General features: G+C 43.5%; 2 protein-coding genes across 5 annotated transcripts in view; one reads left to right on the top strand and one right to left on the bottom strand.

The window, feature by feature from the left end:
• The window catches only part of LOC108247001 (ovarian cancer G-protein coupled receptor 1), a 25,239-nt gene extending 7,909 nt beyond the window's left edge, over nucleotides 1–17,330 (top strand). For 2 of the 3 annotated variants that reach the window (XM_037977823.1, XM_017434823.3), the window contains exons 2-8: nucleotides 2,108–2,331; nucleotides 3,402–3,588; nucleotides 4,382–4,531; nucleotides 4,603–4,736; nucleotides 5,204–5,426; nucleotides 5,965–6,145; nucleotides 6,217–9,539. In XM_037977823.1, coding sequence (XP_037833751.1) covers nucleotides 3,442–3,588; nucleotides 4,382–4,531; nucleotides 4,603–4,736; nucleotides 5,204–5,426; nucleotides 5,965–6,145; nucleotides 6,217–6,686 — 1,305 coding nt within the window. In that variant the 5' untranslated portion in view covers nucleotides 2,108–2,331; nucleotides 3,402–3,441 and the 3' untranslated portion in view covers nucleotides 6,687–9,539. Of the gene's footprint in view, nucleotides 1–2,107; nucleotides 2,332–3,401; nucleotides 3,589–4,381; nucleotides 4,532–4,602; nucleotides 4,737–5,203; nucleotides 5,427–5,964; nucleotides 6,146–6,216; nucleotides 9,540–17,218 lie in introns of those variants that run through there. The other variant, XR_005233642.1, reaches the window with a different exon arrangement.
• Nucleotides 13,415–24,014, bottom strand: dglucy (D-glutamate cyclase). Of its 2 annotated transcripts, XM_017434869.3 has the most exons (17): nucleotides 23,866–24,014; nucleotides 23,364–23,429; nucleotides 22,115–22,192; nucleotides 20,338–20,565; nucleotides 19,772–19,925; nucleotides 19,259–19,327; nucleotides 19,045–19,183; nucleotides 18,795–18,945; nucleotides 18,581–18,703; nucleotides 18,080–18,295; nucleotides 17,741–17,858; nucleotides 17,469–17,611; nucleotides 17,283–17,382; nucleotides 16,756–16,904; nucleotides 16,499–16,618; nucleotides 15,895–16,055; nucleotides 13,415–14,812 (listed from the first exon to the last, which is right to left on the bottom strand). In XM_017434869.3, the coding sequence occupies exons 3-17, from the start codon at nucleotides 22,188–22,190 to the stop codon at nucleotides 14,657–14,659; spliced, it is 2,103 nt and encodes a 700-aa protein (XP_017290358.1). In that variant the 5' UTR covers nucleotides 22,191–22,192; nucleotides 23,364–23,429; nucleotides 23,866–24,014; the 3' UTR covers nucleotides 13,415–14,656. The 2 variants fall into 2 exon arrangements, with proteins under 2 accessions (XP_017290358.1, XP_017290359.1); XM_017434870.3 differs by lacking the exon at nucleotides 20,338–20,565.

Genomic DNA, 24,014 nt, shown 5'->3' with positions numbered 1-24,014 from the left:
CATGCTACATTAGCCACAACTAGTTAGCAGCTAGGCTAGATGCTACATTAGTCACAACTAGTTAGCAGTAGTGTTTACATGCTACGCTGGCTTAACTTAAAAATAGACGAGATTAACAGAGAATTTCATCCTAAATTTAACTATGAATGAACAGATCATCATCTGGGAATCTAATTCTAGTGCTCAGAGGGAATTTTTAAACTGATTTCTAATTAACATTTCCAAGATATATTTAAATGTTACATATATTTATGTGCTGCAAACTGGAAGTAAATTAATTTTAAATTGAAGAATCTCAGATTAAAATCACAGTAAATGTCGTCCGATGAGTATTTTAGTTTAATCATTTTCCTGTCTGTATTTGATCCTCTGTTGGTTCATTAGTGAGTTCCGGTTCTGTAATAATTAGAGTTTCAGCTCTAATTAGTCCCTCTGCTCCCGTCTGCTGATCTGTACCTGGGTTTGTTACGACGGCGTCGTGTTTTTAGGCTCACACATGAACTCCAGTCGTGAAACAAACTCCTCGTTTAAACCTCGGACTCGTAAATTAATGTGCGACGTCTCTGCCGGTCGTTGACACTCGGGCCCTTCACAGATCTGAACTCAGTTCCTGATCCTCATAAAATACATAAATAAAACTTCCAGAATCAACATTAAGTCCAGACTTCTCTGGTTTTAGTTTGGAGTCTCAGGGTCAGGACTGGAAGTAAGGAGTTATAAATCAGACTTCTTGGCTCAAATATGCAATAACTGAGGGAATGCATGTCACCCGCTGCTCCTCTCTGATGTTGACAAACTTGATGTGAGATCTCTCAGTTTGTGTTGTGGATGATTCTCAGCTACTACCACCTGGGTTTAGCCTCATAGCTGCCAAACTGACCGAGTTTTAGCTGTACTGCGGCGGCCATCTGTCAGGAACGGTGGAGATGAAGGCGAACCCAGAACGCAGACTCATAATTAAAGAAACAGAAACTAATTTATTAAACTAAAGAAACAAAATGAAAACAAACAGCTGACGTGGCAGCAAAACAAAAAGACAAACAGAACATGGACACGGCGCAACAGAACCAGGAACAGACGGCAAGACAATAGGCAAAACAACGACAATGGACCAGCGGAGTACAGACAGAAATGACCGGGTTTTAAAGTGCTGAGGATAATCAGGTAAGTGGGGACAGGTGACATGATTATGATTGCTAACAGGTGGAGATGGGCGTGACAGGTAACCAGATGACTAAGCTGGGGGAATGAACATGAAAACAAACACAGACACATGAGACAAGGGCAGAAGGAAACACGAACCAAACTACAAGATAACAAAATAATAAACACCAACTGAAACATAAAGCAACTAACTGAAAACCAAAAACCCAAATCCTGACACCATCTTGAGTCCAAAAGTCAAATGTTTAAATTTGTGACTCTAATGATTGTCGTCATTAACATCCATCCAGTGGAGCAGGAGATATTTTGCTGACAGAGCTCATCCGTCAGTGAGTAAAGGTTAGAGATGACTCTCAGCTACTCCCACATTATGACCATTTTTGTTGTTTCGCCGTGGCGGCCATCTTGAATCAGGCCGACTACGAAGGTTGGTCAGTTGTAGACGTCCAGACTGTGATTACTTCCTGAAACCTTCAATAAAAATCCATCCATTGGCGCAGGAGATATTTTGCTAACAGAACAGGCAAACTAACATACGAAACAAAAACATTATCGCTCCGGTTCTGGTGGCGGGCGATATCTATTAACAATAAACGACTACATTTTGAAGGTTTTGGTCTTGTTGTGCGACTTTGTGTCGAGTATTTTTTACTCCTTTTGTTGTTGCAGCTGTAAATATGAAGCCTCAGGGTTTCACTGCAGTTACATGATCGCCCACCGTGAGCAGTGTGTGTGCCTGTTACCACTGCTTGGATTTAAATGAGACTCAGAGTAATCAGACGGTGATCAGATGTGGAGCTCTAACTCCCAACATGCAAGGCGGCGGGCGATATGCATTCCTCTAAGGAATACTACTTTATTTTATACGTTTTATTTAAAAAAGGTGACATTTAGGTTGTGTTTGTTTCACATTTTATTAATTTTTTCTCTTCCTTCTGCTCAGATTGTGCTGTGAATCAAAACATCAGCTTCAATCCAAAAGAGAAAACTTCGGCTTGGGAACTTTTAAAACCGCTGACAGGAAGTCGGACACAAAGCGCTGCGGATCTGGACTAAATCTACCTGCAGGTTCTGCTTGGATCCGCAGGAACCCTCCGGGCTCAGCGGCGGCGGGAGAACGGGAGCGGAGGAACACCTGCAGAATAAATCACCTCTGTTATCGTTCAGGTGGGGAAACAAACGGCGCTTCGAATTCAGGGTTAAATCGGGAGGAATGCGGCGGCGGCAGAGAGAGACGCCGCTCGTGGTTTGAGTCTGCGGCTCTAAATGCTTCTCCAACATGTCATCAAGGAGCTGCTGTCAGGCCAAAGAAAAGAGAAGCTTATTTTAGGAGGTCCGGCTGTTCGCTGCCTCCTCACTGCTGCTCTCTGAAAGGTTTACTGTCAGACTGAAACCGGGCAGGTTAACCCGTCTGCACGCCTAACCAGCTGTCAGAGTCCAGCTGGAATCAGGATGACTGGTCCTGTCTGTTACGGCAAGCTGTTGTGTATTTATTCAATATCCTTGAAATCGAGCATCATCTCCCATCTGTTCGTTACGCTCTACTAGTTATACTAGTTCAACTAACACTCTTACCAGGATCACCTGCAGACGTCACATTAATCAGCAGTTTCACTAGTTGGCTTTCTAAACACACTAGTTGACCACTGGACCAAACTAGTCATACAAGTTAACCTTACATGTTAACTAGTCAACACAAATTACGCCTATTAGGTGTTGAATACAGCCAAACGTGAACTAGTTAACTAATGCAACTAAATGTGGCATTACAGGTTAACTAGTAAACATTTTATTGAACTAATCATGGTCAAAAAAGCAGCTAGTGAACTCATGAGCATTTAGGACATAACTAGTTAACGAGTAAGGTTAAATTCAGTCACAGAAGTCCAGAATGTTTTCGACCAAAAAGGCAACAAAACAAGACGACTTTAGTGTAAAAGGTGGCGGGTGATATGCATTCCTGGAAGAAACGCTGCTGTTTGATTACAGAGATGTTTTGTTTGGTTCTGCTGGAGTAACGACAAAATGAAACCCATCAGAAACAGAATAAACTGACTGATTTTTGCATTTTTGTTCTTATTAAAATAAATCAGCTCCTCTCTGAATAAACTACAAACATTAAAGCTTCTTGAAAACCCATGAAAACTGTCGGCAGTCCAGTTTATTTGTGATTGGTGCGATCTGACTCGTGTCGCAGAGTTTAAAGGGATTCGGTCCAAATCTCCTGTTCTTCACAGGTGAAACTGGACCCATGAAGGAGGACATGTCTTGGACCAGATGAGACCGCGTCCTACAGGAGGATCGGAGAGGTTTTTAGAGATTCACGGGTTCAGGATGAAGTCTGAGGAGGATGTGATAAACTGCACCATCAGCCATGAAATCCACCAATACGTCTTCTCCTTCGTCTACATCCTGGTTCTGCTGGTAGGTGTCCGCAGATCTTTAAAGTCTGGGAACGTGCAGACCAGTGGCCTCAGAGCAAAAAGCCACAACTTCCTGTTAGAAAACCCAACATTGCAGCAATGTTTCAAAAACGAGCTCTGATGCAACTTCAGTTTTCAGATTTTATCACTGCCTGCAGAGGAATGCTAGGCCTTTAATCGTTTGCTTGTTTGAGGCCTGATTTGCTTTAAACACGTTTTATGTCCTGCATCGTCGTTCGGCCATTTTCACTGGCTGGTGGAGGTGATGCCATGTGTTTACCGAGCTGCAGGTTGATGAGGCTGGTAATCCACTGGTTGGACCTGAAACTGAAACAATCACCAGTTTCTGGTTCATTTCCCAACGTCTGCTTCTGACTGGAGCCTTTTCAGTGAACGAAGAACCTGCGATGAAGCCGGTTTTCCCGTGAGACAAAGCGCGGTGAGCGTTCTGTGCAGTCACAGGAGGTTTGGTATCGTGTTTCTGAGGCTTTTCACCGCCGCACTCGGTCTGCAGAGTTCTGACCCGAGGCCCAGCTGGGTTTCAACCTGATGAACGATGGCTGCAGGTTGATTTAGGGTCGATCGAATCCACCCGAGCGACAATCATAAATCTGACTGTGATGCTTCTGTTGCACGTTGGAACGTCATGTTTAAAGTTTGCAAGAAAGTGTTTTTATTTCTAAAGACTAAGCTGTAAAATACTGGATTACTGTCTGAAACGGAAATAAGGTTTGAAGCTCGCTGTAGCTGTAAAGTCCTGGTTTTGGGTTTAAAAAGCTCCTCTCTGATTAAAGGTTGGCGTTCCCTCCAACCTGTACTCGCTGTACCACGCTGCTCTGCAGCTGAAGCAGAGGAACGAACTGGGAGTTTACCTGATGAACCTCACCGTGTCCGACCTGCTGTACCAGGCTTCCTTACCGCTCTGGCTGCAGTACATCTTCCAGGTGACAGTATTTACGGTTCAGTGACTCCCACACCTGCCGTCTGGTTTCATGGGTGGGTTTCCTTGTTTCAGGACGATGACTGGCGTCACAGGGAATGGTTGTGTCAGCTGTGTGGTTTCCTGCTCTACGAAAACATTTACATCAGCATCGGCTTTCTGTGCTGCATCAGTCTGGATCGCTACCTGGCTGTGGTCCATCCTCTAAGGTACAAAACTTTGGACCGACTCTCTGCCTCCTCAGAACATAAAGACAAGAGTCTTCCTCCAATAAGGAGCTTCTTTTAAGGACTAACTCAACAACTAACAATTGATTTGAAGCTTTGGAGCAAAAGGACCTTATAGTGGTCGTTTTTCTCAGGATTTTGGCTGCTTTTTCACTCAGTTGCAGTCCTTTTACTTGACCGTTTTCAGAAGAATGACCTTTGAACCACTCAGACATAAAAATGGCCCCTAAACTCAAGGAATGAACCAGTCAACACAAAGAACCGGTTTAAATTAGACTCTTTGTTCACATTTCTTCAGATAATTAATGAAAACTACAAGAGTTGGACTGAAACTGAGTGAAAAAGCAGCCAAAGTCCAAAGAAAACCTTGGACAACGATCGATGAAGACCACTAAACTGCACCTTCATCTGCAGAACGTGACTCAGAGACCACCTTTTCCCGTCTCCAGGTTTACGGCTCTGCGCTCGATGTCTGCAGCCTGGCTGGTCAGTGCCATCATCTGGCTGAAGGAGATAGCAGTAGGCGCAGTTTTCTTCCACCACAAGGAGCTGAGCAGAGACCGGACGAACCAGTCCGTGTGCTTCGAGCACTACCCCATGCGGTCGTGGGAGTATCCCATCAACTACTACCGCTTCGTCGTTGGCTTCTTGTTCCCGCTGGCCATCCTGTCGGTACGACGTCTGCTTTACAGCCATCTTTGAAAAGACCTTTCGTCTAAACAAAATTAGGTTGAAAACTAAAAGGTGAAAAGCCTTTTAGTTCACTGGTGTCTAATTTTGGACTTTTAAGGTCTTAGTTTGAGCTAACCAGATGGGTCAGTTTGAGCGACTTTAGCCGACATGAGCTCAACTCAGCCCAACTTTTAACGTCTGATTTTGGCTAACTCCACACATCGGATGGGCTAAAGAAAGCCCAACTTTAAATACCTCATTCTTCACTCCAGTTGGACACACCAGGCTAAGCAAAGCTCAGGTGTAGATGTCTTTCGTCCAGAGTCCGATGTCCAACCTGAAACCTGAAACAGCCATAAAAATGCATTTTGATTTGAATCACAGCATCGCTGTTTTTCAACTCCTGATTGGTGAAAAAACATCTTTATTTGTTGGATAATATTTAGACATGAAAATAAAAAAGCGATGGAACATTTATTTGTTTGTTGATGTTTGGAGCTACAAACGAGTAGGATCTAAGTTGTGACCTCTGCTGCAGATCAGCTACCTGTGCGTCCTTCGAGCCGTGGGTCGGAGCGCCGGAACGCAGCCGGATCAGAAGACGAGGATCAGGCAGTTGGTCAGCAGCACCATCCTCATCTTCCTCGTCTGCTTCTCGCCGTACCACATCTTCCTGCTGGTCCGCACGCTGCTGGAGCGGGACTGCGCTTTTATAGAAGGTACTGTTCGAATCCGCAGACGCCATGGTTGAAAATGGAAGACGGTTCCATCAGGGTTTTTTGTTTTCCAGGGATATTCAACTACTACCACCTGTCGCTGATGCTGACCACCCTGAACTGCGTGGCCGACCCGGCGCTCTACTGCTTTGTCAGCGAGAGCGCCCGCCGCGGCCTCTACAGAGCCATCGTCCGGCCTGTCACCAGGATAGTCTGCTGCTGCCGCCGCCGTGGGAACGCCAGCCCCACAAACCCGGCCAACGACTCCCACGAGGTGGCCACCACCGACGAGCACAACGGCCACCCGACGGTGACCCTGCTGACGCACACCAGCACGCAGAACAGCGCGAGGGCGGACTCCAAAAACACGAGTTTAACCCCACAGACCGACGAGAAAACCATGATACCGTTAACGGTTCAAAACAACTCGAACTCGCACGACAAGCGGGGAGACGTGAATGGGAAGTCGGGCTGCGTGATCGCTGTGGAGGAGCAGAAACAGACAGCCGAGAGGACCGAAGAAAATCCTAAAAACATCTCCTGAAGGTTTCAGGACCGATCAGGAACTCTGAGACCCACACCTGTTTCCTGTTTACATCGACATGATTCCTGTTTAAACCTCCTGCTGCCGTGTGGGTCAAAATGACCCCTCAGGATTCAGTTAACGGGTCAGTTTGACCCACCAGGCCTCAGTTAACGGGTCAGTTTGACCCACTGGGCAGCAGGAGGGTTAAACTCTGATCTGATGGGAGGAACTCTGTTTACATGCTCTGTCTGTGCAAACATCACGGCTCTTCAGGAAGTGGAAAATAAAAACACAACTTTAATCTAAAGGTCAGAAATCAGGTCAAAGACTGAGAGCAGAGAGAAAAACTATTTTTAACAGAATAAAAACAGAACTTTATTTTGAAATCCCATTACGTTTTCCTAATTGTCTTTTCTGTTTCATATTTTTGCTAAAAAGTTGTTTTTGTTTATTTTCTAATTTATTTTTCTTCCCCCTTCTTGTTGTTTTCTGTTATTTTTTAGTTTCCTTGTTGTGTTTTATACCTCACCGTACTTTAAAGCTCAGATTCACTGCCTGGCCAAAAAAAAATCACCACCTGGATTTAACTAAGCTAATCAGTACGAGCCTCCTATTGGCTAATTACTGCCTGGGCGATCATGTTTCAGCTGGCAACAAGTTATTTAACCCCAGCTGGTGCAGAGAGCTGCTTCTTATTTCTTAAACAACCATCGTCTGTTGGAGACGGGTCAAATCTTCGGTATCAAGCAGAGAAAACTGGGTTAAGAACTGTCCAACGTATTATTAAAAGCTGGAAGGACAGAGAGGACCCAACAATCCTGAATGATCGAGATCAACGATCACTTAAACGTTTGTTGGAATCAAAGCGAAGTAAAACAGCAGCAGAACTCCGGGCTGCGTTTAATCGTGAAGGTAAGAGCATTTCCACACTTACAATGTGATGGGAACTGAAGGGACTGGGACTGAACAGCTGATCAGTGAAGCTAACTGGGGGAGAAAAGGCTTCGATTTGCCAGGGAGCATAAAGATTGGACTCTGAAGCAATGGAAGAAGGTCAAGTGGTCTGATTGGTCCAGAGTGATGGTTCAGCAACAGTATGAGCTCAAAAAAAGAGGTCAGCTGACTACCTGACCAGGTTATTCTGAGATGACAATGCCACAATTCAGGGAGCGAGAGACATCCAGACCTTAATCCCACTGAGTCTCTTTGGGATGTGCTGGAGAAGGTCGTCCGACTCCACCATCATCAGTGCAAGATGTTGGTGAGAAATGAATCGTGTGACGTTGCAGAAGCTTATCGAAACATCGCCACGGCTGGAACCAAAGCTAAAGGCGGTCCAACGAAATATTGGTGTTTTTTTTTTTTTTGGGCCAGGCAGTGTATGAACCCTGAAAAAGAGGATCTTTCTCTTTAAACTGTTAAACTCCTGTAAAAGGAACCAACAAAGCGCAGTTTGTTCTCCGGTTTTTACTCGAATCTGTTCAGGAAAATAAAAACGGAGACGGATGAGAACCAGCCGCTTGAAAACGCACATTTTGAACTTTTTTGCTGCTTCGGTGATTTGATGCCACTTGCATCAAAGGAGAGTGTTTTAAAATATAGTTCCTGTGAAAAAACAAAAACACGGGGTTCTTTGGAAAGATGATGAATAATGAATACGTTACCTGTTGCAGATGGCTCCTTGAATAGACTGATGAGCTAATTATCATTCAGCTTTGCATTACAAGTTTTGTTTTTTACAAACATAAACAGTGACACGAGCAGCTGGCTGTAGCATTTCCTGCAGTCAGGTGTTATCGGAACGTTTACATGAAACCTTGGAGTTTGGGGCTGATTTAAAAATGGTGGAAATCTACTCGTTCTGGGTGCCGTCTACAGCAGGTGATGGACCAACTGTTGGTTCCCACAGAACCCCAAACCAAAACATCTGGACTATCCCTTTAATCAACCCTTTATGAAAATGTTTTTAACGTACTTGACAGCAGAAACACGTCAGAACTTTAATTAGTCGAGTTCAAACGTTCCTCCTGCAGGTGAAGCTGCTCTTTATAATCAGACTAACGTGAGGAAATTTATTGCCAATATTTATTATACCTGTAAAATTCTATTTATTTTTCCACCTCGACGCGTCACAGTCGTACAAATCTGCACATTGATTTATTTTCCTAATAATATTTTCCTAAACGATAAAACTAATAAATATATTTTTATATTTGCCCTCATCAAATGTCAGCCTGACAAACTCTACATGGATTTGCTCGTCTATGACACAAATTAAATCATCTCAGGTCAACTTCCTGCAGCACCAAACTAATAAATAAGATTTTAATTTAGTTAAACTCTTCAGTTTCATTTATTTACCAAAGTTAGTTTTAATTAAACTACCTTAAATTTGTGTTTATTTAGTAAAATGTTGTGAAAGCAGATAAATGATCACTGGGAGCCAGAATCAACAGAAAAAATGTCCTTTTTTTCAGCTTTGAAGGGAACAAACGTCTCTGCAGGAGAAAAACATGCTTTAAAAGCACTTTTTTAAAAGAAAGATCTATTAAAATTAGATTTATCCTCTTCTGGTTTCTGCTCTTGTCTCTGTAATTTCCAGGTTTGCTTCTTTAAGTTAAGAAAATTAGCCAAATATTTAAAAAAAAACTAAAAAATCAGACGACTGAACCAGAACGAATCAAAGAAAAACGCCTGATGTCTCCAAACTTCTTGGTCCTTTTTAACAACATCTATTAGATTTTAATATTCTGTGTCGACGTGTTGCCGTCTGCATGAGAACTGGGCTGTTTTCTGTAAGAATCTGTGTTAAACAACAATATGCTTCTTGCTGTTCTGCATTTATTGATAAATCCTTTTGTTTTACGACAACATTCTCGTGCGTCTGTGTTTAAATGCTCTGAGTTTACAGAAGTCGTCTGGTGTTGTTTTTCCGAAGCTGACGGGTTTGTTGAAGTGGTGAATGTCACACGGGTTATTTTTAATTGTGCTCCAAAACACGATGGTGAGAAAACCTCTGTGGTCAGTTTCTTAGCAACAACAGCAGCTAAGTGCTCTCAGAGAAGATTTGAAATCCAGCACAGATCACCCGAGCAAACCACGCGGCGTCAACCTCTTCCTCTTGAGGTTTCATCGCTTTGTTTGAGCCCAACCAGACGTTTTACACCTCTTCTAGCCGAGGTTAGCGAGCAGGAAGAGTCGACGAGTTCACGGCTTTATAAAATAAAAGGTGATAAAGTCCAGGGAACTCGAACTAAATGAGACGACATTAAGAACCAGGTTAGTTGTCCTGACGAGCTGATCTTCATCTCCTGTAAAAGCAGAAGTTTGTGTTTTAACATGAGTCCAAGGCAGAAAGTCATCAGCAATGACCTTAGGGACCGTCCACGTGGAAGGCTTTTATTTTTTTATTGTTTCAGCCTCGCGTCCACGAGGGAACGGGATTTTTAGGCGCACCAAAAATGGTGTTTTTATTTCTAAGATTAAAAACCTCTCCCGTGTTTTCCTGAAAACGTGGCGTTTCGCAAACGATGATGTCATAGCCCCGACGCTGACCCTAACCTCCGGCTCAAGGACGCTCTGTGTTCTTTTGTTGTTTCCAATTTGAACCAAACGCTTCAGCTTTACGCCTCGTTTCCTGTTTTCGTGTCACGCCACGGCGCCACCTACAGGCCTGACATGGTTACTGCAGCGTTCTAGTGTGTTTGAGTGAACATGGATGCCATCTTTACGCTGTGACCTTTAGAAACGACAAAAAAAAAAAGCAGACAAGACCTTAAAGAAGCAACAATTCCTGCCCATCAATCATGGAAGGGTCAAAGGTCATTTCCACACTATCTGGAGTCTGCCATTCTACAGAGATTAGGATTAATCACAAGCGAACAGGAGTGAAATTCACCCCAAGGTCAGACTGTGCAATGCTCAAGAGAAGCTGCATTTCAAATTCTACAGTCAGTCAGCAGGTTAAAGGTCAAAGTTCATGGCAGGGCAGTTAGAAAAAGGTTAAACAAGAGTGGCTTGTTTGGGAGCCTCTTTTCACCTCCTTTTTTTTTGATAAATTATTGAAAAGTTTTGGATTTTAACAGGATTATATCACCGCTGCTCTCCTCTCTCCTCTGTTTTTACAGCTCCTCTCTTTGAAACTGGTTAAGTGTGCACTTTTTAATCCACATTACAGCTTTAATCTCGCACGCAAATGTAAAAACGTGCACAAATCACGCTTTATTATCCTCGACATGCTCAATAAAACGTTCCAGGGTCGCGCCGATGCAGCTAACCAACCAGGCAGAAACAGATACAGGTGGTTATTAAATACTCTTTAAAGAGTTTATTAAGTTTTAAAAGAACGATAAGAAGGTTCCTGAGGTCTTGAAGCGAAGAGATTGTGTTCTTAGAACAGAAACACCTCAAATTAACCACTTCTCATATATATACATGTTTATATACGTATTAATTAGATTTGTTTAAAGATTGGAGCTGCTGCTTGTCTTTTTAAGTGAATGTTTCCCGTGTCCTCCTTTAGTCGAACGTTTGTTGGCTTTAGCAGACCGTTCAGTGAAGTTTTCAGGTGAAGCTGAAAATGAAAATGTGTGCAGTGACAGAACCGCTTCATATTTCTGTATTTATTTGCTCGTCAGAATCAGTTTTCCCCCTGGAGGGATTCGGGCCTGGATAAGTGTGTGTTTGTGGGTTGAAATGCGTCTGCAGGAAGACTGCAGGAGTGTGTATTGTGAGATCTGTGTGTGATCTCTGGGTGTTTGGTTGTTAATCTTGGCCGATTCGGCTCACAGGAAGTCGCATCAAACCGAGGCTAAAATGTCCCAACTGAGAACGGAACGAAGAAACATTTATTTATATCTTGTGTGTTAAAGAAAGATATTAAAACATTTTAAATGTTGAAGCTGCTGCTTCTCGTTTTGGTGGTTAAACTCGGAGCGATGATGAAGATCCACAGGAGAAGTGTTGATTTATTGAAGGAGTTTGTTTTTCGGCTTTGAACTAATTGTTTGCACAGCTCGCAACAAAATAACATTTCGGAGAGAAACTGGAGGATTCACAGCGGCAGGGAGAGCATGAAGCCATGTTGCTGCAACGTTAAAATACTGTGCAGAAAAAAGAAACATTAAGTGATAAATGCCATTAATGCATTTAAATAAGAGCTGAAATAATAATCTATTTTATCCGCGTTCTAAAATCTCTACAACCTGTTTGGGTCATGGGATTCTCCCCTGAGATTATTGGTGCAGCTTTTTAATAGTTTATTTAGTTGTTGCCAGCGTCCAGCTGTCGAGTCGTGGAGGAAACGGGTCCGAGAGAGAAACCCGGACATCTTTGTACCTGTTGATCCTCTCCTGCTCCTCCTGCGGGGTCCTAAAGTGTCCCCGGGTCGTACAGGCGTCCCAATCAGCTGCCCAGACCACCTCAGCTGACTCCTTTCGACGAGGAGGAGCTGATCTCATCGTTTTGGTCGTGATCCAAACTTCATGCCCACAGAACACAAAAACGAGTTAATATTCTGATATTCTGTCGTTATTTTTAGACGATGTTTTGAGACATTCAGCTTCTCTGAAACCTCTTTTTTATGACCCGCTGATAATTATCCTAATAAGGTTTTTAATTTTTTATCTGTCCCAACCCTGCCATAAAAACCTAAATAACCTTAAATTTTTCCCCCTATATTCTCTTTTTGTTTAAACGTTTGACATGTTTAATTTGGGGTTTATGAGATTTATAAATCACTACATTTTGTTTTTAAATCTACATTTTAGACAACAGACAATCTTATCTGGAATCAACGCACATAAAAACCAAACCTTGGAGTTACAACAAACGCCTGAAACAAAAGCATAAAAATTTACAATTTTTTATTTTTTTTGGCTCAAGGTTCCCGTCAGTCTATCTGTGACGTTTTGGAGGTGATTCTTTGGCTACAGGAAACCTCAGACTGCAGAAAAAGCAGCAGATACAAGTGACCGTGAACGTTAAACAACCTCCTGTGGCTGCAGGGAAGATCCAGGCGGATGAAGGAGAGGTTTTTCGGAAAGTGAAGAGCCGCCACGAAAACTAAAAAGCTCTACGGCTCGGAAGGAGAGGAGCAACATTTCCAGTAAATACACCGATCCCATCCATCGTTACTCTGAGAAAATGACAAACCTGTCGATTTAAAACAGACAAAGAATGAAAACATGGAGTCTGAGCTGCATGTTTTGAGTTATTGTCTCGTTTTTTTAGACGCTTCTTTTTCTCCTTCCATCTTTAGGAACTTGTTTGGGTTTAAAGCTCAGCTGCTGCCGAGTCGGTCTAAGACTCAAAACCTTTTCAGTTCCAGAGAAAACATCTTTTTTCCCCCCATCGGATGTCTTCTTGACATAACAGCACTTGAGCCCCGCGATATCCGACGAGCTGATTCAGGTTTCTGTTTTCCAGTCACGTCTTCGCTCGTTTTCAGCCGTCTGCTCAACACAATTTAAATTATTTAAACATTTACTGTAAATTCAGACGATTGAAAAAGAGGTTTTTCTGTTTTTTATGTTCAGGCTCCAGTTCCAGTCCAAGAAATGAAATCCTAAACAAACAAACAAAAAAAAAAAGTCCCATTTCCCCCGAGGAGAAATGAAAACGACCCGACTGGAGCTGCGTTAATCTAAACGGGAAGCTCGCATTAAAAGTAACACAAACCCAAAGAGATGAGCTGTGCGTGAAGCCCCCCTGGTTTTACAGACACAACAAAACGGAACGGGTCAGGACGCTGTTATTTATTTATTTATTTTATTAGTGCTCGGCACACTTCTGTAGAGCACAATCACCCGTCTTACAGAGAACGCTGCTCACCTTTTGGAGGAAAAAGTAGTTTCTCTTCCAATTCGGACGTCTTAGATTAAAAAAAACATGGTGCAAATTTATACTGTCCCCTCCCAGTTTTACAGGAAGGTCATAAATGTTCAACCTCAGATGAATAACGACACATAATTCACTGTGTCATTATTTATTAACAAAAACTGAACCAAAATAAAGAATTTGTGCGAAAAACTGAGGTGAAGCAGATTGTAGAACACCAATAAGAGAAGACATTTATCAGTTTCTCGTGGTTGTGGAGGAATTCTGGCCCACTCCTCTTTACACAGCCTTGTTTCTGCTCAGCTCTGTAACGGTCCCACATTATTATTGCTTTTCTACAAACAATGCTTTTGTGCATTAATGGGTAAACTCTGTTTAGATAAACTTCGTAAACCTGAGTCGTGCTGCCAAACAAGCCTCTCCTGCTCAGTCTTTTGCTAACTGTCCTGTCGTGACCTTTAACCTTTGCCCCGTTTCTCTGAGCTTTGCACAGTCTGACCTTGGGGAATAGTTTGGGAATGACCTTTGACCTTCCCCGGACCGAGCAGCAGCTGATTCTGAGGTCATTGCTGATTTCCTTCCGCCCTGGCATTGTGTTAAACACACACCTGGACGCAAACCGACAAAACTCCTGCTTTTACAGAGGAGCTCGCACCGACGACGATCTGCGTCGCGGTCGTTGGTTCAGTTTTTGTTTAATTAATGAATTTATTTTCTGAGGCTGGATTTATAAACTTTAAGAGTCGATCAGGATCCTTTTATTTCTTATTAATGAGTGAACTCTTTAGAGTTAATGTTGTTTTGAATAATTCTGAATTTAAAGTGACATCAAGTGCTAAAAGAATTACATCGAACATCATTTTTTACAGATGGAGTGCCGTATACAGAGTTATAAAGTCATAAATTAAACTGATTACATAAAAAAGCACAGAAAAGGTTGAAACACATCGTTTTGTTCTAAAAAAAAAAAATCCTTCATTAAGTACCATTAAAAATGTAAGGCCTTCTTGTTTTGAGTGATTAAAACAGATTTTTCTAACTTCTCCTCCCTGAGGCAGAGAGGAGCTGAGAGCTGATTTTACTTCACTCGGCTCTGATTGGTCGGTGGAGTCCAGGAAGTGGACGCCGCTCCCCCCTCCTGGGTTGAATTATTAACAGTCAGGAGAGCCCAGGGTCGCCTCCAGCAGCCGGCGGATCATGTCAGAGTGCGTGGGGTCAAAGGTCAAACCGTCCACCTCCATGCCCAGGTTCCCGGTTTTCCCGCTTCGTATTCCGAAATGCACCAGTGTCGACAGGAAGGACTCCTCCTGGTGCACACAGACAGAGTGCGGTGACAGATTTAGTTTTTGTTTCTCGCGTCTGCAGACGGTTCAGAGCGGGTTGTGTAAACGTAAAATAAAACCTCGTGTTTCTGAGAGTCCAGGAGGCTTCACTCCTCCAGATGTTTACATCTGGACAGATGCTTTGTTTTTTGTATCTCATGAACCGCTGGGCAGATTCTAATGAACCCTTCAGGAAACAATCATCAGACGTTCAGCTACAACGGACCGACTTCTGAGAGTCAACACGATAAAGATGGCCGCCACAGCTGCCGTAACTGTCAGTTTACAGAGAGTTAAAACATTCATAAGATTGTGAATAATGTTATTTTCAAGGTTTGACCAGAACTGCGGCGACGTGCAGTCTTTGAAGGACTGCTGGGTCTCAGATGGTTCTTGGTTTTATGGACTCCTCAGTTTTTAACTCGACGTGAACCTGCACTCAGGTGGACGTGACAAATGTTCCGAGCTGAGGCGGGCTTACTGGAACAGAACCGAACGTAGAGGCAGTAAACCGTCCTGCAGGCAGTAAAGCTGCTGTTCTGCACCGCTCTCAAGGACGAGGAGTTTAGAAGCTGCACTTTTACGGGTTTTCGTTTTAATCGACGTGCTGACGCCACAAAAGCTCCTTTTTTTCACGATCTGCCTCGTCTTTTAGATCCATCACGTCTTTAACGATGTTTAGGTCACAGAATATCAGGATTTGATGGAAACATCTGCAGATCGGAGGGTTTGATCTTCATGCTGCTGATGGGAACCAGGGAGGTTTTAGGCGTCATTGATTGTTTTAGCATTTTTAATTCAGGTTTTTGTTTTATTTAACAACATTTTGTGTTTAAATCACTGCGTTCCTGTCTTTGTCATGTTCTTTTTGTGTTTAAACCTGAAAACATCGCTGTGGCGATTCATCTTTTGAATCATCTTTGTGTATTGACACTTCTTTCCTTCAGATTCATCATCTAATCTGAGCTTAATACAAACTATTATCCCTTTGATTTTAAACTGAGACGAATCACAGCTTCATTATTACAAACATATGATCACCTGTGGGGTAATCTGGTTTGTGTTACCTTCTGGACGGACGGCAGGTTGGTCCTCCAGCCCCTCTGCTGCTCCTCGGAGCCGACGAACTGCAGCCCGAGTCCTTTCTTCAGGTAGCGCTGGTGGGTGGGGCAGGTGTGCAGCAGGTAGAGCCCACAGGCCACGGCGTAGCCCCCCCAGTTGGACACTCCTGCAGCAGGACGGGACAAGGGTTAGGGTTAGAGTAGAGGAACGGAAAATCAAGAGAAAATAGTAAAAATAAACAGAATATAAAAGGCAAAATGGTTCTTATTTGAATAAATGTCCCTCCGTTAAATCAGGGGCAGCTTTTCAAGGATTTTCAAGCTTTTTCATAAAGTAAAATGATGAATTAAAGTCAAAATAACTTTTAATGCAACAACATACAGTAATGTGCCACTTATTGCACCGAGTCTTTCTGACTTATTTCATTTAAAAATGTCAGAGCTGTAAGAAGGCTTTAAGTTTATCTAGTCGTTATTAGAAATAAAGTCTATTTTTTTATTCCAAAAAGTAAAATATTAAAACACTGATTTATATTCTTCAGTATTCAGCTGCTTCTGGAGTTTAATTGACACATTTCTCCTCACGACGAGCTTTCAGGTGAATTTTTACCAGCGGTGACGGCGAAGTCGGCGGGAACGTCGCAGGCGATGAGATCTCCTCTGGGCATCAGGCTCTTCACCTCCTCCTTCACTTTGCCCATCCCCAGCTCGTTGCCGCCGTCGCCGATCCCTGCAGAGAGGAGGAGGAGGGAAACGTTTTCTGTGGTTGCACAACTAAACCAGGAGGTCTCAGTCCAACCGCTCCTCTAAAAGCTCCGTGGATGGAAATAAAACGTAAAATGACTCCAGAATAAGAACGTTCCCCACCTATGGTTGTAATTCCTGGTATCTTCTTTGCAGCAATAAACAAATCATCGATGGGATCCACCAGATGTTTGATGTTTATTCCTCTCATGTTGTAATAGTTTCCGTCCGCAGCCCGTCCGCTGCGCTCTATCGCCACCAGGCGGTCGAACCTGGAAGGAAGCAACAGGATCGCATTAATTTAGACGGAAAGAATTAATTAATCCCAGCCTGGGAAACTTTTATTAATACAGCAGCAGATAGGAGAGAAATACAACAAGCTGGAAAGGCTGCACGAAATAACAAATAAAACTTCCTCAAGCTGAAAAAAACTTTAAATTAGCTCAGTATTTCATTCATCAAATTAAATCAACAAATTTTGTCCATTTTTTTTTTTTTCTTTTGGTCACTTATCTCAAGAACAAGAAGCATTTAAAGATTTCCGTGAAAGCATTTGAACTGAAAGACGTACTCTGTCTCTTTTTAGGACGTCGGTGTAACCGAGGCAGGAATAGCAGGTCAGAAACACGAGCGTTGATCTGGAAACAAACCTGGGCTTGTCGGGGTCTCCACGCTCACACAGGAAGTGCAGCGCAGAGTCGGGCCCGCCATCTTCAAACGTGAGGAGCGGGACGTCAGTTTTCAGGACCCCTGATGGAGGACAGCTGTCAGAGTCCGTCTCCTTAAAACCACGAAATAAATTCAACTCAAAACGACAAAAATAACAACAGCTCCACCTGTCCGCACCGCTTCGTCGACGATGGCTCGATTCATCTCCAGCGCCCTGCGGTCAGTCAGCAGCGTCACCCGCTTCCCCAGAGACAGCAGCATGGTTGCCATGGCAACGGCTCCGGGAGGGCCGTCCGTCTCGTCGGGCGGGCTGAACAGGTAAACGCAAACAGGAAACGAGTCAGAGCCTTTTTGTTGTTTTGATCCAAAGAAGGCCTAAAAAAAGTGACGGCTCCGAACGCTCTCGCCGCGTCTCGCTCTTCTGCGCACGTGCACTTACCTGTGCATGTAGTGCGTAGGGAACCCGGTCACTATGGCAACGGAGGAGGCGTGGGACAGCGCCAGGCAGGAGCGAAGGAGTTCGTCCTGAACGAACAGAGCTCTGATTCCTCGCTGGCCTGGAGACACGAACAACCGTCAGGAAGTTCTGAGGGGTTTACTTCAGTTATTACGGGCCTCGTATGAGACAAACATAAACAAAGTCTGTCCTTTTTTGATAAAACACAAAACATGTTGAAGGCTTCACAAGCTGTCAAGAAGCAATGTGGGTCTTTGTGATTTAAAAGTCGAATAAATGTCAGGTTTTCTGGTTTTCCGTCCACCGCTTCTGTCAGCTCACCCGGGTCTTCGATGATTATGTCCTCCAGCTGTCTGATCTTCGCAGCCGCCGCCTTTGAGACCAGGCTGTAAAGCAGAGGATTGTGGGATATGGAGATGCAGAGCGGGGTCAGCTCGGGGTCGAGCTCCGTGCGCAGAGAGTCGGAGGACGGCGGGGAGTCCGGGACGTCGGTGACGAACATGCAGCCCGGAGAGTGGCTGAACGCCAAGGAGGGCTCTGGAAGAAAGCATGACTTTCCTCACACAAGGTTTTCACACAGGGGTCACTTGTGACCTTTGACCCCATGACCTTGAAATCAATAAGGATCATCCTTGACCCAGGAGGTGTCCAGCTGTGCAGTTTGACATTTCTATGTTAAAGAGTTATCAGTAACCATAACAAAATTAATCCAGACAGACGTATAGATTTGATCCGATTAAAAGGATCTGAGTCATTGAGACATTTTCTGAACCTTTTTGTTGTTTTGATGCAAATTCAGATTAAAACAGTCATGTGGCTCACTGCTGCTGAGTATGGCCTCGATGGCGGTCACTCCACAGGCCCAGAAGACGGGGACGTCCCCGGGCTGAAGCTCCACCGGCTCTCCGTAGTCCGGTTTGGACAGATCCTGAATCCCCAGGAGAGCTGCTCAGATGAAATAAAAAAAACAATAAAAAGGATTTATCTGCACCGAGACGGTTAAACGAGCCTCTGAGAGCAGAGTTTCTGTGAGCACCTGGCTCTCCGACGTGGACAGGGGCTCCGTGAGCGAGCGGGTTCAGGTGAGTGACCTCCGCCGCCGCGTCCAGTAAACCGTCCGGAACCGGGCGCATGGTGACCACCAGAGGGCAGCAGAACGTCCCGCTCGGGACACAGCAGACCGCAGTCTGCAGAAAACACAACTCTGTGGTTTACGGCTTTTAAAGTCAACCCGATTCAAGATGGCCGCCGCAGCCAACTGATGCCCGGGAGCCACGGATACCCACCCTGTACATGCTGATGTTTCTGCCCTGCTCCACGTTCCTCACGGGGACGCCGGCGTCCTTCAGCTTGCCTTCGAACCCGAAGCTGCAGCCGAGGTAGAAGCTGACCATGTCGGACAGCGAGCCGGGCGCCGATCCAGTCCTGCAAGGACAAAATGAATGTCACGTCTTTACGTGGCAGCGGCGGCACGCGAGCGACCGGTCCACGACGACAAACCTCTGCAGGCTGGAGATGGTTCCCGCCGGACGACCGTCCTCGTACACGCAGTACTGAGGGACATCGGTCCTGAAGAGACAAAAACACAAAAAACAAAAGAAGAAAGTCAAACATTTCTGGAAACGTTGAGCTGTTTGTGTCTGTTAGGGCACGGCGGTGGACCAATGATGATCTGGGCTTGAGGGGAACGATTTAAAACTGCAGAAAATTCATTACAATAAAAGTAAATTTGGCTTCTAGGTAGCCTTAGCTTTATCCTTAGGGAGACTTTTGCTACTTTCCGGGTTCAGCTATTGGTCTGCTAATTCTAGCTTTTAGATAGCCTTCAGCTACTTTTAGCTTCTGGCTGACCTTTTGCAACTTCTAGTTTTTTGCTACTTTTGGCTTTTAATGAAACTTTGCTGCTTTTGACTACTGTTCTGCTTCTTTTAGCTTCTAGATAGTCTTTTGCTCCTTTTATCTTTCGCCGCTCTGTAAACTCATTTTGTCTCTTTTTTTTTTTTTTTATCGTACCTGATGTCAGCGTTTGCAGCCAGAGGGCCGCAGGAAGTCTCTCCTGATTGGCTGCGGTAAAGCAGCGGCAAAGGGGCGGAGTTACTGCGACAGAACGCCTCGAAGTCATTGGCCAGATGGCTCGGCAGGATGACGACGTTCGCCTGCTGGTATCCTGACAAAAAATCACACATTTCACCCAAAACACGACAGAAATCCTGCAGGAAACAGGAATTTATTCGACGCGGGGGGAGATTCTGTTTACCCACTTTTTAAACATTTCTGCCTCATATTTGGGCTTTTTTCTTCTTTACGACAATAAAACCGGTGCTAAAGTCAAGATTGTTTTCCAGTTTACAGTGAACCTGCTATATTTTAATAGGTTTTTAGCAAAACTGGTCAGTTATTGACATGAAAGAAGATAAAACTTAATTAAATTAGTCTCGTTTAAAGTTTCTGCTGATTCCTGTAGGAGCTGATTTTTAAAACGGGATTAAAATCTTTATTGTTTGCAAACTAGACGGCGCTCGTGAATAAATCAGGCCGCGGGAATAAAGTCCAACGGTTACAGGCAGAGCCGACCTTACCGTGAGCTAACCCAGTCGTGGTTCTGATTCTGGGATCGTTCTGCCTGATCCGCAGCCTCAGCTCGGCGGGACCGAGGCCGCTTAAATCCACCGTCGGCTGCATGTATCGAAACGACAAAACGCCTCTGCCGGCTGCGTGCGAGGAGCTCCGGAGGGTCAAGGAGGAAGTGGCTCCCGAACACCAGCGTCTGTGCAGCCTGTCTGTTAACGTAGTTAATTTTTGAAAAACTGAAGACGGAAAAACAAAAAAAAGACGGAACATTAACAGAAAGGATCGCTCGGTGGTGAAACGCTGACAGGTGGTTAAAAGGAGACATTTCTGCTTCTCCCCGTTAAAACAAGTTTGTCCAGACGCAAAAAAAAACAAATCTGAAGCTCTCCCTTAGTGTTAAATAAACACGAAATATTAAAATCTATTGTTTGTTACATTAAAAAATGAAAGCCCTGTAACAACTTGTTGACATTATTTGGTATTTTTGAATGTTTGGACGAACGCTCGTGAAGCTTAGGTGACTTTTTACGTCTAATTAATATCAGAATTAATCCAAATGGCCTCATAATTTATCAGAGCGAACAGAAAAATTAAACCAGCCTCCTGGATATCCATCTGACTTCCTTATAGTAAAAGCAGAAACTTGAATTCATTTAAACTTTTATTACATTTTTATCAAAACTAAGCTTTTGCTGCTGATTCTAAACACTAATGCTGAACATTTTATTTAAATTTAACGCAAAACTGCATCTTTCTGTTGTTCCACACAGCCTAAAATGTGTTGGATTAACGAGGCGGCTAATTTAATTAATCTATTACTGTCATACAACCTTTTCTATTAAAGTTATGAGTGTAAACATCATTCATCTCCATTATATTTGGTCAAAGCTGCAGGGAGCTGCTGCGGAGGGACAAACGAGCCACATGTGGCCCCAGAACCACGGGTTGCAGACCGCTGCAGATTAAACATCGATTAACGGCTCTCAGAGGGGTTTATGGGTTAATCCATTGCTCCAGTGGCTTTTTAAGATCACATAAAACACAGAAAATCACACTAATGAGAAAAGAAATATGGTTTGAAGCTGTAGTTTAATTAATTTAATCAACCTTTGTGTCTTTATTTATCTGTCCCTGAAGTCTGCTTGGAAACTAAAACCCAAAATGACCTCTTTAATCATGTTTTTATTACCTGACATAAATAATAAAATAGTGAATCGCTGATCAGAACACCAGTTTAGAGGCTGCCAGTGTGCCCAGGTTACAAAAAATTGGTAAATCGAACAAAATCTTGAGACTGATTTCACCTCTGAGATCTGAAAAGTGATGATAAAAGGAAGGCGGAGGCCTCGCGTTTTGTTTTGTTGACGTTATAATAAGCTTTGAAACAGACAAGTGGAAAGAAAATAAAAGCTCAGGAAGATAATTAAGAGGCACAAAGCAAAGTAAAGCCCTAATATTTGATATATTTTATTCAGAAACGTAAATGTAAAGGGTTTGAAATGCACTAATATACTAATATGTCTGAAACGAAGCAGACAGGAGACACATTAAACGGTCATAACATTACTGTAAATGCAATAAAATTGACCTAAAAAGTTAAATTATAGCTTGTGCTGAAACAGAACAGGTGATATTTTCCCTAAAACTCTTCTATTCTTTTATATGTCAAACTGTTGGCAACCTGCCCAGTTTTTATCTTTATAGAGCTATAAAATGAAAGCGGTTTGCGTCGTTTTCTGTCACAAATAAATGCAAACGAAGAGGGAAAAAACTGTGCGGGTTTACCTCCGTCCTCGGAGGAGCTGGAGATGCGCCGAAATATTCCAACGGAACGCCGGGCTGCTCTCCCAGCAGACAGCATGCCTCACCGAGAACAAGAGAACACAGAAATAGGTCAACAAACACACAGATTCCAGTTCTAAATCATGTCCCTGTGACTTCATGTATGATGCATGTACTGTACGTAAGGAACGGGTTATTACAAAACACCAGGACTAATTAACAGTCATTTGAGTCTTTGTTTTCTTATCTAGTCTAACTGGATGAAATCTGAGAACAACGTGTGCGCCACCCCTGTCTGCGGAGGCTGTTGTTGTTTTGATCAAGATCAGATAACAACCTGTTGAACAGAAGAACCTCCTTAATCGTCTTCAGCAAGCCATTAGTTCGCTAACTGCTTCGTTGCTGCGTCACGTGACCAAACGAGCAAAACCTGATTGCCTCAGAGCCGCTCGACTCGACCCGACCAGGTTATAGGAGGTCAACACATCTGGAGGAGAATTTTTGCACAGGATAGAAATTCCACTTTTTAAGGAGGTCTCGGTGCGGACCAGCTGCAGGGAACGTACGCCTTCTTTTGGACTTCACGGGCCGCCGTAGCTGAGCATCATGGCAGAGATTAGCCTGTCTGTGCTGAAGGAGCTGCTCTTGAAATTCTAATTGGTATTGCAGATGTGCTCGTGCTCATCAGACCTCCATCTTTCTTCCCGGGTCTGCACTCTGTCCGGCCCCCCCCCAGAATTTTCTGTCCAGTAGGAGCAATGATCGTGACTTTTTTTACAGTTATAATCAGCTTCCAAAAAAGGCACAATGTGAATGCAAACCGCACCAAACGAAAAAGATGAAGTCAGCTTTTGGTCCGGACCAAACGAGCAGACCAAAGGACTCTCCTGGTGTGAATAAACCCAAAGGAATGTTGCAATTTTGGTCCCTAATCGAATCGAATCTACCGGACTATCAGGCGTAAACGCACCCTGAATGAGCCACAGAATCTGCAAAAAGGCCTGCATTTATTAAATGAAGGTTAAACACGTTTATCTCAGTTCAAACTTCACTCACAAACCTGACAAGACTACAATTAAATAAAAGCCATCAGAATGAAGTAGTGAATTAAAGATAATTGTGCCTTAACGCATAGCTAATTATCTTAAAGCTTAATTTCAGGTATTTAATGAACGTAATGAACATGTAAAATGATGAAAGAAGACTGTGTCATTTAACATGGAGACTCCACACAAAGCTGGGGCTTATTTACCTGCAGAATCAGGAGTTTTCTTCTTCAAAACACGATTGTTTTAGGAAACATCCTGGGAATAAACACCTGAAACAGAAAAAAAGAGGAGCTAATTGAAGTAATAAGGGTGGGAGAGGAAAAATAGGGAGACAAAATAATTAGGAGATGAGTGATAAATGTGAATGAATATTAACTTTTGGAAGTTTTACTTGATCAAAACATGTCAATAACACAAAAAAGCTGTTAAAATAAGCCGAAATTGCAACTACTTATTTGCACACAACATTGTAATTAAATATGCGACTTTTCGTGTTAAATCAGACAAAGTGTAAGACTAAATTAAACGCTTATTTTGTTTATTTACAAGTATTTATTTCCAGTCGGGACCGTTAACAGGAAGTGGAGGTTAGCTAGTAACCTATCCGGAGACGCTGTTTAAGGTGAACATTCAACTACTAACGGCTGTCCGTTGCCTAACTAGCAGCCTGGCGAGATCATTTAAAACTAGTTACCGACTAGTTACCGGCTGTTTGTCTTTTCACTTCCTTTTAAAAGAGTTGTTTTTGTGTTTTCTATCCATGTCCAGCGGCGACAGCTCGAACAGCTGGTGTTGTGTCGAAAACTGCACCCCGGAGCGACTGGAGCTTCCCATTTCCGGTCAGCCTTCACAAT

Source organism: Kryptolebias marmoratus, linkage group LG10 (assembly GCF_001649575.2).
Source record: "Kryptolebias marmoratus isolate JLee-2015 linkage group LG10, ASM164957v2, whole genome shotgun sequence".
Classification (NCBI taxonomy): domain Eukaryota; kingdom Metazoa; phylum Chordata; class Actinopteri; order Cyprinodontiformes; family Rivulidae; genus Kryptolebias; species Kryptolebias marmoratus.
Note: the sequence above shows the minus strand (reverse complement) of the source record. Positions and strands in the feature narration are given on the sequence as shown.